This window comes from Pseudonaja textilis, chromosome 3, assembly GCF_049901715.1.
Source record: "Pseudonaja textilis isolate UNSWEBS1 chromosome 3, rPseTex1.2, whole genome shotgun sequence".
NCBI lineage: Eukaryota > Metazoa > Chordata > Lepidosauria > Squamata > Elapidae > Pseudonaja > Pseudonaja textilis.
Genome location: NC_141992.1, coordinates 23,583,796 through 23,598,058, shown reverse-complemented (window position 1 = coordinate 23,598,058; position 14,263 = coordinate 23,583,796). Strand labels below are relative to the sequence as shown.

Genomic DNA, 14,263 nt, shown 5'->3' with positions numbered 1-14,263 from the left:
CACAATATATTTACTAATCTCACAAAGTTTTGTAGCATTTAAAGAAATAATGTTTGGGAAAACACAAAGTTAGGAGCTTTGGAGTTTAATTTCCAGTTCCGTTGTTGACTCTGTGTGACCTGGGAACAGGGTATTTCTAGGCAGTATTCTAGAGCCAAAGGCTAATGATTTTGTACTTGCATATAAATTATGTAGCTTAATGAATCTAAATGAAACTAGAGAGCAGAGTGCATCTGAATTCAATTAACTACAAACATAATTGTTCGCAATGGGATACACTCATATCTACCACTTTACATTTTATGTAACTGTTCATTGTTAATTTTCACAGTAACTTAAATCAAGAAGGTTCATATTTTGAGTCACTTTACTCCATCAAAGTGTTTACCATTATTGTGTAAGGTTCTGTTAATGCAACTTCCTCTATTCTGGTGCCTTGCATATATGTTGGATGTATTTCCCCATAATTCCCAGCAAGGTTGGGGAAAATTGTAATATCAGATCTATCAGTTTTATATCAGAATCTCATTTCAGGGCGCTTATAGACAATTGTGCTCTCAACACACATGACAGCATGCCTGATTAAGTACCAATCAAAAAACATAATTGGAGATAGACTCTGGGGGCATTTTAATACTCCTTTCTTGAATTACATTGCTACTTAGTGACTTTAATTACATTATATGCCTGTGGATTTAGTGGATGCAGATAGAACTGTAATCCATTTGGGGTTTTGAACAATTATAAGGCTGCAAGTGATGAATGCATTGGATATTATTTTTTTGTAGGGTATGTTGTTGATCATGTTAAATTCTTCTTTGAAAACTTGGAAGCATGGCTGTTACCTTTAAAATCTATATTGCTGAACTTAAGCAGGAGCTTTCGTGAAGGGGAAGGGCAGCAGGGTAAGGAGGGGTGAGATTAAGAACCACTTTTCATCCTGCAATCCAAAATCCAGTTTTCCTCTTCTTGTAAACAGACACTTGACCGGTCATAAGCATGAGATGCAAGAATAGACATAGACATTGCCTCTGTTTTGCACTAAATGAAAATGTCTTAATAGTGGCCTTTCACAAGTGCTGACATAATTAACATTATCACAGTTTAGGGAGTTGCCTTTACCAAGCCAGATCATTAATCCTTCTAATTCAGTATTAACTATGCTGGCAGTCTCTCCAAGGCTGGTTTCCTGACTGTGTCTATTGATGCAGGAATATTAAACCTGCTTTAATGGCAAAAGGGCACACTGTGTCCATTACAGATCAAGCCATATGCTACAACTTATACTTCTCCTATTACATATATTAGAAAGCAGAGGCTTCCTTCTATAGGTTAGGTGAGCCACTCTCATATTCTGCATCCCTTAAGTCAGTGACTTTTTACCTCAGTAACTTGCTCTCCCCCTCGTCATTCCCTATGGTCATTGCCATGCCATCTGTTACCTTTCGACTGTTGAATGCTGTATCTTTATCTCAGAGCCTAGGTAGTCATCTGCAGCTTAGGTAGCTGAACAAAGGCCCACAAGGGTAAATCAAAAGGTGAGCTGGTTCAAGCCCTACTTGGAACCTTCCATATGCTTTTAATCCATTAGCAGCAGTAGGAACCTTTTGAAGTTGCTCTCCTCCCCTTCCCACTTCCCAGCTGTCAGCTCCTAAGTTCTGCTCCTTTGCACTGCTGGGGAGTACTCTTCTATAAAAGCACAGTCATGCTTTGGCCTTAATGTTGCAGCCCCAGGGGAGCCAGAGTGACGACAGGTCTAACAAATGGTGCAATCTGCTCTGTACAGCTGTAAAACAGAACATTAGATGGGATGGGATACGGTGGGGGAGGGGGGAATACTTTCCTATACTGCTCGAATTGGGTGTATCTGTATGACTGCAGTGAAAACTCATGAAACCAGCAATGCAAAATAATGAGATCTGTAAAAAATGCATTAATTTTGCGACGGCCAGAATAGCTGCAGGAGTCTATTTAAGAAATAGATAGTTCCTTCATCTGAAGTAAGCTTGTGTTAAATTTTGGATCTCTTTTTAAAAACACAAACTAGCTCTTCGAACATGCAGAGTGGTGCTTTTCATTGTGATTGAATAGGTAAAAGATACAGTACATGTTTTTGAGGATCTGGCAAGAACAAGAGTAGAATATATAGCCCTCTTTCCTTTTCATCATAAATTTACCTCAGCAGTATAAAGAGAAGAAAACTGAATAAGTAAGGAATAATTAATTTGTCTCTCATACTAGATAAGGCCAGTGCAATTTCAGTGTGAAGTATAATGGTGCAAGAGGAGAGGAGAAATTATCACATTTGTCCCCATCACATGATATAACCAACTTCTTGTTTTCTACAACTGTATAAGTATATTCAGTGCTCAAATGACTTTGAACAAATGACTTTGTAGGAAACATGTTGTTCTCATTAACTCCTTTGTTTCTTACTTAATTGCAGAGGTGTTAATCAGATTTCTGAGGAATTATGTATCCTTTAGAACTATCAGAGTTTTTTTAAAAAACTGAATAATCAGCAAATAATATTTGAAAAACTCAAGCAGTAAATATCAATATGTATTTTTTAAGATCTGAGAACCAGTTTGGTCTAGTGGTTAAAGCATCAGACTAGAAAATTGGAGGTGTGAGTTCTAGTTCCACCTTAGGCACAAAGCCATCTAAATGATCTTGGGCCAGCCACTTTCGCTCAGTCCTAGGAAGGAGGCAATGGCAAACCACTTCTGAAAAAAACCCTTGCTAAGAAAACTGCAGGGAGTTAAAATCTGCTTGTCCTTGTAAGAAAATTATGAATGTTATAAGGAGGCATACTTTGTTAAGATTGAGAGGGGGGAGAAGAGTTGATGAATTGAATTTAAAGGACCCTTCTCTTTCTTTAATACTGACTGCAATTAGAGTAGTTTGGATAGTTACTAGGCAACACTAGATGAATAGATTAATTCAGTAATTAAAATGATTGTATCAAATGTAGATTCATAAAGAGTAAAAAGCTTGACTACTGGTGACTACATGGCTATGGCTTCCTTGTACCTTTCTTGATAAAATTATAAAAGTGGTTTCTAATATTACTTCCTGGGAGATTTTGTAACTTTCCATTCATTGGTGTCTCCTTCAAGGAAGTTCAATGACTTCTGTACCTGCTTGGCCTATTTTCAGATCAGCCAGGAATATTTCAGCAGAGTCTCCAAATTTCAAAATATAGTTAGTTACAGTGTTAGCTAGCAGGGGAATTTGTCCAGATCCATCCCTGAAAATGCTGCATGTTGTGTATTTGCTGATTTTGGAGGAAACTATGATGAAAGCCAACCAGGTAACATTAGAAATGATGTCTAATTAATTGGCTTGACATTAAATGTCCTGATCACAGTAATATTTTTTTAAGGGAGAGTCTAGTACAGTATTTCTCCACCTTGGGAACTTTGAGTGGACTTCAACTTCCAGAATTCCCCAGCGAGTACTAAAGTCCACCCATCTTAAAGTTGCCATGGTTGACAAACACTGGTCTATTTGTTTAAGCCCAATTCTACAAAAATGAATCCTGCTTAAATCATATTTATTTCTGAAATAAATTGACTGAGCATGTTAACCTGGATTTTCCCATTTAATAGTGTCCTCTCTTTAAAAGGCAATGCCGTTAACAGCTTTCCTGTTTAAAACCGTGTGGTGACTTGCAGTCTTCTCTAGATAAAATTATATTCATTGGAAAGTAATGGTAATACTAGAATTCATGCCTTGCTCCTTGTGGCATTTAAGCAATATATAAATGTAATCATCTGATGGCAAAATCCAGGATGTACGGGAAAATATTTAATCAAATATAGTTGTAATCTCCAAGGAAAGTCAGTGCTTGATTTTTAATTCAGCATTTTCCCCTTGACGAAAACTTTTTTTTTGTGAATGTTATTTATGTAGAATTTATATGAAGGCTGGGTTTAAGTAATCAGCTTTAATATTTGTATTCCTAGGGAAAAAAGTGGAGACATTAGCAAGCGTGCATAATTAATGAATAAATTATCTGGGTCCCCCCCCCTTTGCTTTCCTCCAGGTATAAGGAAATGCTAGATCTAGTGACACCACCCAGCTTGACTGTAAATAAAGAATATCTTGACATTCTGAAGCTTAACCTTTCTAACACTTATGCTACGGTTCCAGATGACATAGAAGGTAAGTTGACAATTCTGCTTCAACTTCAGATGCCTAGCTGTAAGTGCATAGATAGAGTTGTAAAAGGCAGAATGAACAAGCAAATGGCCTTGGTTTGTATCAATTTTTTCTTTGAAATGGGAAGAAAACCAGAGTTACCATTTCTGTGGATTGTTCCTAGTTGTGGTTCTCTTCTGGATGAAAGAGGTATATGCTCTACTTTTTGATTGCGTGGAAGATCTTCATTCTTCTAAGTCCAGCTCCTCCTTTCAGCTTTTCTAATTTATAGACCATTGAGTAAGAAGCTCTAGATAAAGCAAAGATATAGCTGGTCAGAATTGGTAGCATTAGGCTGAGATCAAAGAGGAGTTCAAATATGGCTTTTGTTTGTTTGCTGATTTTAGGCTAGTTAAAGGACAAAATAAAAAATGTCTGAGGAAAGATTTTTATTTAAATGTGCAAATAATGAGATTTAATATGGCTTCTATGAGTAATTGAAAGCCTCTCATAGTATTGCTTTGCATTTCTAATGTCAACATTAGCTCAAAGGTTATTTTAGTTATTATCCGATGTCAGAAAAGTAGCAGATTTTAAGAATGCCTTTATTGTTGGTTTCTCTGATTTTGGCCTTGGGCTTTGTATGCTCCAGCAGCCTCTAAAAAGAATGGGACTTTAATTTCCAGTCTTCCCTGCTTTAAATATTGTCCCTAATTTTTATTTGGGGAAGCTTCAGAGGATGCCTTAAACATTATGCCAAGTTCCTCCAGTTTCAGTTCTCTTGCTGAACGTTTCTGCATTTAGCATATGAGTATACATAATCAACTTTGACTGTTATACAGTTGCAGGTAAATCTATAAATATACTTCACCTTCATTTGTTTCAGTGCATGTCAATATGCATGAATGTGAATATTCTAAAACGTTGAATGTGTTTGGATTTCAGTTCTTCCATCACCTTCATAGAAACCCATTAGGAAATAGACCCATTATACAATATCACTGATTTTGGTCATGCATAATTTTAGAGGCAATGTGGACAGAGGAAAGGATGGTACAGTGGTATTTTGAATCATTCCTGTCTATTGTAGGATATGCTGATGCTGCTCTTACAAATATTGAAAGATCAGGAATCCAAACCTGACAGTCTTCTAATTACTTTTCATTCTCTTGCTTTCACACTCACAGACACAGACACACAGACACACAGATATACACAATCTTTCTTCCAAACTGCGGTCTGAAGTTTCATGCTTGGCAGATATTAAGACACATTCTTTTGGCATTTGAGGTTAGGCAATGGAAATTTATTTGCCTTACTTAGCCCAGTTCCCATTTTCTCTCTTCACTTGGACAGTATGAAAAAATAATGGGGGTAGGAAAAGAAGATGGAATGTTAAATCTGTTTTTTAAATTATTGGCAAACGATGTTGCTGGACTAGTTTTTGCTACTACAGTTCTAGCTATTGTTTGCTAGAATTAAAAGTCCAACTATATGTCCATTGAAAGAGAGATGACAGAAGCCCCTTGCTTATTAAGTAGAATGATTAACTCTTGGCGTGCAAATATGTCTAACCTTGCAGCCATAATATATTTGACAGAAACCCAGGATCACAATCTTCCTTGTAGGTTTGAAAATATTAATAATTTTGAGCAGACATTGTTTTCTAAATTGCTGTCATGACTTCTACAGTAATGTGTCCTTTTCTTTCCCCACGAAGAAAGTCCAAAGCTATTTTACCTGATGAGACTACAATTGTACCCTTATTCAGTTTCCATAATTGTGCACCAGTCAGCCATTAATTGGAAATCCTGATCATAGATAGGTATACTTTTAATACTGGCAACATGGCATGGATTGCTGCTTTGCATGAGTAAATCTCACTGGATCTAATGGGAAGTAAATATTTCCAGATGAACTAGTCATCTAGTTTTCAGATTGATTTTTCAATCTATTTCAATACCTTGGACTTATAAGTACAGTAGAAGTTAGCGTTACCCAGGGGTGGGATCTGACAGGGTTAACTATCGGTTCGGAGATTTATGAGGTTCGGTGATTTACGATGTGCTTCCCTAAAGGCAGCGTGAGCGTGCCTGTAAATCGTCATCGGCATGCTGCGTGCAGAGAAGCAGGCTTTGAAAAAGCCCTTTTTTCCTGCTTTTTTAACTGCAGCTGTGCCTTGTGTGGCAGCTGAAGTTGAAAAAGCAGGAAATAAAGGTCAGGAAAGAACCCGGGCAAAAACATCAGCAGACATAGAACCGGTTCTGTGTCGGCTGCTCTTCAGAGCTACCGGTTCTACAGAGGTGGACAGAACTGGTAGAAACCCACCCCTGGAGTTACCTTGTTATGGCATCAAAAAGGAAGGTGGCTTAGAGGAAAATTGTTTGTACAATCAGTGAGATAATATTGAACTGAAAAAACAGTAAGCTAAACTTTCATAATTAGCATCTATTACAAGTGGCTTTAAAAAAAACTAAAATATTTAAAATAATATTTAGAAATCTAAAATTCCAAAGAATTTTTCAGTTATTTTTATTTTGTTTCCTTTTTAAAAAAGGAAACATCAATATGTTCAAATTTAGCTAGTGAGAGAATACAAACTTTCATCCCAGTACTTATAAATCAGATATTTGTTGGCAGAGAGGGCAATTTAGAGCAAAAAGGAACCTTAAAAATAGTTGGTTGAAATTGTGGTCCCTGAATTAAAAGAAAGAAAGAGATTGGTATAGTTAAAATAGAGATCTAGAAACAAATATTAAATGGTAGAATAATTAAAAGGAAATATTGGAGAAAGTAGAAAACCGTCCATGAGATTCTTTATATCAGCATTAAATATGTCAAAATGCTAATTTACCATATTGAGCACATTCTTATTAATTTAACATTTGCAAAACAAAGGCAGCTCGTAAAGGGAAGGCTACTGTAAATGGAATATCCATTATAAATTAATTAGCATTTTGAAGAAAGTTAACAGTACAATTTAAAAATCCGGTTGAGAACAGGAGTCTACTGTAGTAGAGTTACAAGTTGCCTAGGAATCCAACTCTTTATGTTTTGCTTTCGTTGCTGCTTTTGCAAAGTAGCCACCAATTTATTTCATCTATCCTCTGCCTTCAAAAGAAAGGTAGCAAGATATGAGAAAAGTGAAACAAACTCAGAATGATATAATATTCTGAGAGATAATTATTTTACATTGCAACACATATAATTGATCAACGAGGGATTTTTCAAGAACGAATATCCACAATCAGACTGGCAAATGGAAATTATACATTGTGCTTTGCCAGTGAAAATAGTCTTGAGATTTAAATTGCTAGTTTGAGTTGACCTTGCAAAAAAAAAAAAAAAGGCAGGAATCATCATCATCATCCTTAATCAAAAGCAGAATTTTTGTATTTTTTTAGATAAAGATTTACAGTTACTGGAATTATTTGCAAAGAAAATTTTTGATAGAGATGTGAGATGGCTGAGAATATTAAAGCCCTACTTCCAACAATTTAAAAGCTTAAATGGTTGTCTTATTGTTTTGTGCCATTTTAGAAATTGTTAGCAATGCATTTTCAAACATGTTTTCACTCATGATGACTGGAGAGTTTGTTTTGTTTGGGAAACACAAGAGAGGAGAGGAGAGGAGAGGAGAAGGCAACTTTTTTTTTACTGTTTTTTATGTTTGGGATTATTCTGAGAGTGGTTGAAAACTATGAGCCCTATTTGGTTACAGTGTGTTTCACTATTGTGAATACATACTGAAGCTGTTCCCAACTATTTACAGCTTTCTGAGAGACCCGTCTTGCTTTATGACAAAACCATAACCCATATATACAGATTACAGTATGATGACAATGATGCTGTTCTATCCTATCTGTGCCTGAGCTGAAAATTAGATCATTCCAACAAGAGTGATATCTTCTATGTTACCCAGAAAATGAATGTAGATTTATGCATGACGAATCTTCTTTATGTATCAATACAAAGTATATGGTGTTTAAAGCAAAGGGTCAACTGATACTGTCTTGACCATATGTTGGTACAATACATGAGTGCTTTGTTTATTGGTGGCCATAAGGTCTCTTCAAATTAGAACTGAAAAATTGAATTCAAACTACCTAATTTTTTAAATAAAGCTATAACTATAAACAAAGAAGTAAACGCCTATTATCCATTTTAACTTACAACAATATATCCAAATTGTTTGGTTTTCTGAATGGTTAAGGTAGAGATGCCAAAAACAGATATTGAATAATTTCCTAAGAATCGTTCAGTGTATTTGCTAATGGCTCTGAATTTTGTCCTGCTAGACTCTTGTAGGCTGTAGATGGATACTTTCAAGCCCTTGTGAGATAAGTAAATTCTAATGGTTTGAGAACTCTTTGAGAATGCTGATGACTTTGTTTCTTCATTTTACTAAATGACTTATCAAGTAGCTTAAATGTTTACCATTAATATGTTCCCTTCAAAGAACAGACATACCTTTGTCTCTCATTTAAGTATGGATACTTTCTTTAGCTGGGTCCAGATATATTATATTAATACAACCCATAACCCTGAGAACAATTATGAATGTGATTATTATTCTTGTACTGCAGTTATTCAAAGATCTTGGCAAGCAATGAACAAATTATTTTATTGCCATTAATACAGTTGATGGTGTTAACTGTGCAAATTTTGTTTTACAGGCAACCAGAAATCTGCACCTCAACATTCTTTTCATCTCTACACTACCAAGTAAGAGAGTTATATTGAATGATTGCTGACAGAATTTGTTTTTAGGGATTGTCAGCCAGTTGTAGAAATATTCTCCTGTGATTTCTCTGAGATTAATTCTGAGTAGAAATGATAAATTGATGCTAATCAGTATGAGCATAAATAGATACACATGCACACACAGAGAGAAAGAGATCTTATGAAAGCAAATTATTATTTTGATAACGTCCACATATCACAGCAAATGTTATCACATAAGCATGTTGCCTTCATTGACAGGGAATCTGCTGGTTGTTCAATATGTTGGGCTAAAAGTCCCCAGAATTTTTAGTCTCATTATAGTTTGATTATGTATGCTGGAAATTAGGGGGAATTTCTAATCTGGCATATATAATAGGCACCAACTTGTTGACAAGTGCATAAATAGAAAATATTATGTCATCTACCATGGGTTTAAACAAATTCAGATTATTTAGCAAACTTATTTTATTATTGAATTAAATGTACCCAAGTTTCATTTCAAGGTTTCATAGATTAGTCACGCAAATGTTGTTTCTCCTAATCATTTTTATGAGAGGAGTTGATCCAAACTTTCTTAAAGGAGGCATTAGTATTATCACTATTGGTTTGGCCATCTATGTTTACAAGCCTAAGTTAGTGCTAAATTTTGAGTATTAATGTCTGACCAAATCCATGCTCTTTGAAAGAAACTGATTTTTCTGAATTCATTTTGGTCAAGGATCAGAGCTGGTTGTGGCAGAGTTGACTACTCTGCGAGAGAAGTAAAGGAATGTTATCTTGCTGATTTTCTTTGACCTCTCAGTAGCTTTGATATAATTGAACTAGCTGTCTTTTTTGGATAAGCCAGGACACAATTGCTTTGTAGGAGTTCCATTCTGAATTGGATGTTTTTAGAAGGCACCTCCATGTGCTTTGACTTTAGCATACACAAATTCCATCTTCTGTTTAAAATCAGAAGTTGCTGCATGAAATCATTCAGAGTATAATGGGCATTACCATCAGCCTCCTTATGGCATGTATTTTTTCTCCTATGTACAGCTTTATATGTTTTTGATAGAATTCTACTCACCTGTGGTAATGAATATTAGACCAAAGCACTGTCAATCAAAACCAAAATATTGCTAATACTTTGTGGTAATCTATAATCATCACTAGTATGGCCTTCTGGAATAAAGTGCCTTTTGAACAGTTTTGACTGATATGCCAGTCACAATACTTTCTAAAATTGGAAAGCTGAATTACTTCAATGGATTGCAATAGGGCTGCCTCTGAGATTGGCCCAAAATGATAGTGCAAAATATGGATCTGACAATTTCAGGATTGTAATAGAATTACTGCTATAATACCAAATATAAAATGTTTACCCAGAGGAAAGGTGACCATGAATTTAAAATAATAGCCTTTCCCAAACAGAAAATTAGATTAAAATAAAAAAAAACCTTTTAACTTTCCATGACTATTTTTACAGAGAATATACAGTAAATGCTTCCACTTTAAAGATAAATTATTTGAGGGAGGAAAAGCTATTTTTCCTTTCCAATAAACACATTAGTTATTCATAATCATTTCATAGTCATTGCCGAAAGTGATCAATTGATATAAATATTTTTCTTCCTTTCTTGATTAGAAATTATCCCCATATAGTAACAGTTCCATCCTTTGCAACAATGGCTACTTATGGGCAAACTCAGTACAGTGCAGGCATCCAGCAAACTGCTGCTTATACTGGATATCCACCCTCTGGACAACCATATGGAATTCCTTCCTATTGTGAGTAATGCACTGGTTAATAAGAAAAACTTGGCTTTCTTAATTGTTTGCATTTCAATTTGATTATCTGGATAAGTCTGTAAGTCTAACTCAGGGGTCTTCAAACTTAATAGACTTTAAGACTTGTGGACTTCAACTCCCAGAATTCCTCCTCCAGTCATGTTAGCTCAGGAATTCTGGGGTTTGAGGTCCACAAGTCTTAAGTTGCCAAGTTTGAAGACCCTTGGTCTAACTGCATCAATATCTCTTAAATTGGAAAACCAAAAGATTATTGCAGTATGCTATTGAAAAGGCTATCTCATAAGAGTATCTGAATGGTTTAATTCAGGATTTTTCATACAATGTTCTCAGACCAATTAATTGACTGATATAAAACTGGTAATAAAACAAAACTTGTGATTGTTGTAATTTATGCATGCTAATTTATATATTGGAGTTATTTGATTTTTCTCTTCGTTTCGTATGGATCTCCGTTAAGTTCTCATGGAAACCTAGAATTGCACACAGCCCAGTTTGAAAAATCCTGCTTTAGTTGATGCAAGATTCAACAGCTAAGCTGCTCATCAGTTCATGACACCAGGGTCATATTTTATCTGTCTTAAAATATTATTTATGCAATATTGTTGCCAGTACTAGTACCAATCCAGTAGAAAATTGGGAACAGCTTTGATGCTCGACCCAAAGTCTATTATATTTTATATTTGCCTATTTCCCTTGTGGCAAAATTGCAGAGAATGGGTACTTGCTTTTGAGTCTCTGCCTAAATTTGCCTTCAGAAGGTGTAGGTGCTTCATCACTGAAGGTTTTTAAGAAAAGACTGGACAGCCACTTATCTGAAATGGTATAGGTCTCCTGCTTGAGCCTTCAAGGTCCCTTCCAGCTCTATTCTGATTGATTGGTTGATTGGTTGATTGATTGATAGGTATTTTAAGCAGCTCCAAGTTGCCCTGTTTAGCCATGATTCTTTTTATTAAACAGTCATAAAGAAAGAAATATTTTCAAGTTGGAAGGATCTGTTTGTTTATTAGTTTTCCAAGAACTTCTGGTTCATGGCATGCAAAGTTCTCGAGAATGTAAAGAGCACAATATGTGACTTAAAGTAAAATAACTGGCCCAAAGGTTGGACTGTGCAAATAACTACACTGATCCACTCAATTTCCTATGTATATGCAAGTAACTCTGCATATGTTATTCTTCTTCACAAACCTAAAATGATTGTAGGCTTATACTGACTGAATGAATCACACAGCATAAGTCAGCATGTTCATATTATCGACAGTTCCAAGACCTAGACCATAAAAAGTTTCCTGATACTGAATCTAAATTTAAATTGCCAGCCCAGTTCAGTTTCAGTTTATTTTGGCATGACAGGTTTTGTGGTAACTTATAGGTAGCAATATCAGATTCCAGAAATTCAAAATGGATTACTACATGTTCTAACTCGCTGCACTGCTTCTTAATTAATAATATTAGATACGCATTTAGGTTTTTTTTAGTCATCCTTTAAAGACTTTCTAATTTTTCACAGCAGTTGCCCTTAATCAGTTCTTTAACATTCTAGGTCAGTATTCATATATACGTAGTTTAAAATAATAGAAATAAGGAACTGGCATTACAACTGAACAGCACTAAGAGAAAGTTAATTATTAAATGTATATTATGACACATGAGACATTGTATTCTTTTTATAATCAAGCATGAAATAAAATGTAATATTTGTCCATGAGAGAGGTTCAAACATCAGATATTTTGTAATCTGCAGAAGCTTTTTTATGCAAGCGTTTGAGAGATTTAATCCCTTACACTTGAAATTCTTTAGTCTCTTCTCATGGAGCTTACATATGAGTAGACATATATTCTATAGGAACTCTTCATGATTCATCATATATCCTGGATTATGATTTTTGAAACACAATAAATTGACACTGACTTTTAAAGCATTCATAAGTTTAAAAATTTAAGTGAGTTTCTGATCGACTAAATAAGAGAATTTAAAATCAATTCATAAACATGTCTCTACAGTAGAAAGACAGGCCTTACGATTCTAATTTTAATCATGGTAGCTTGAGAATATTTTTTTCCTGGAATTATACTTATATGCTATATGTAAGGTTATATTAGCTGGATAAAAGCCAAGAAAAACACTGAACAGTTGTTATTAACAGCAGGTGAAGACTAGGCCTTTGGTGACTAACTGGTGTCTTTGGTCTATTATTTTTCAAACATTTATTTATTCATCTATTTATTTATTGCATTTGTAGAACACCCCAATTCCAAAGAACTTGCAGTGGTCCACAAAGATATGTAGTCGATGCATTTGTTAGGTCTGCGTGATTCTTACACATCCTATAGATTACCTGTTTGCATCTTCTGAACAATAACCTCTCCTCTTTCTCCCATCCCTCTTCATTACACCCACCATGCAATTCTGTACATTCTGAAAAATCCCACCTGGCAGACAACCAAGAACAATGAAGTACTATTGTTTTTTTGGCTCAAAAGTAAAACTATCCCAAGTTCCTAGACAAAACGGAGAACTATGTGGAAATTAATTTGGTGCCAAGTTATTTCTTTGTCTGAAACAGGCTTCCAGAAAGCATCTGTCAATGAAGATTAATTGTGGCCAAGCCTATAATGTGTTGAGTGTTCTGCATGCAAGTTGTCGATTGCAATCAGAATATAAATGTCAGGGAAACCAAAAACAATTTTTCCTACCGTATACCCACAAAAGTCCAATTCAGATACCAACAATTATGGAGTCGGCAATAGTAACTTATAATCACTCATGGTTTCTCAAACAAATTGGCCTGTTTTTGGCATGGGAAGTTGGTTTGTTTACAAAATTTCTATAGCTGTCGATCCTATGGCAACTCACAAACAATAATCAAGTAGTAAAAACAATAAAGAGTATAAAACCCAATGAAAAACTTCCTGGGGCCCAAATGCAACATATCCAGAATAATATTTAGAACTTCCCTGGGCTCCAGATTCATACTGTCTAAAAGCTTTGTGGGAAAAGCCATGCCTTCACAGCTTTTTGAAGGCCAGGAGACAGGGTGCCAGATCTAGAGCGTATTCCAAAGGGCAGAGTCATGTATCATGAAGGTGTGCTATCTAGGGTCTTGCTAGGTAGCTACATTTAAGGGATATGATGCAGAGAATGCCCAGGCCTAGTACAACAGACAGATGTTCTCATGAGGAAGTGATTTTGAAGAATATCAAGGTTGTATGCCATTGTTATCCCATGAGGAAATTTGCTCCATTTTTTAAAATGGCTGCAAGAGGCAACAGTAAATCAGAGTTATTGGGCAGACATGCAGCTTGCAGTAGGATCTCTTCTATTTTAAAGGTAAAATGTGATTCATATGGTGTTCTACATACATCTGTGACATCCGCCTGCAAGTAATGTCGAGTGAGAACTAAATGCTGTACTTCTAATTCTCTTGAAAGACCATTAATAGAACCTTCCTTATTCTCTAAGATATGAATAAGAGTTAGGATTCAAATTGCCTCCCTGCCTTGAACAATTCCATGTACAGTTTCCCTTCCCTTTCTTGACCAGAAAATGCTATGTCATATTGCTTTCCCTTTATTTTGGAGATAGTTCCATCTTCTCCTGGATGAA

At 35.4% G+C, this 14,263-nt stretch overlaps 1 protein-coding gene across 3 annotated transcripts in view; it reads left to right on the top strand.

Annotated features, from left to right (window-relative positions):
* EYA2 (EYA transcriptional coactivator and phosphatase 2) overlaps positions 1–14,263 on the top strand; it is a 131,021-nt gene that overhangs the window by 61,746 nt on the left and 55,012 nt on the right. For all 3 annotated transcript variants that reach the window (XM_087929044.1, XM_026697531.2, XM_087929043.1), the window contains exons 2-4: positions 4,049–4,167; positions 8,820–8,868; positions 10,496–10,638. In XM_087929044.1, coding sequence (XP_087785170.1) covers positions 4,059–4,167; positions 8,820–8,868; positions 10,496–10,638 — 301 coding nt within the window. In that variant the 5' untranslated portion in view covers positions 4,049–4,058. The remainder of the gene's footprint in view (positions 1–4,048; positions 4,168–8,819; positions 8,869–10,495; positions 10,639–14,263) is intronic.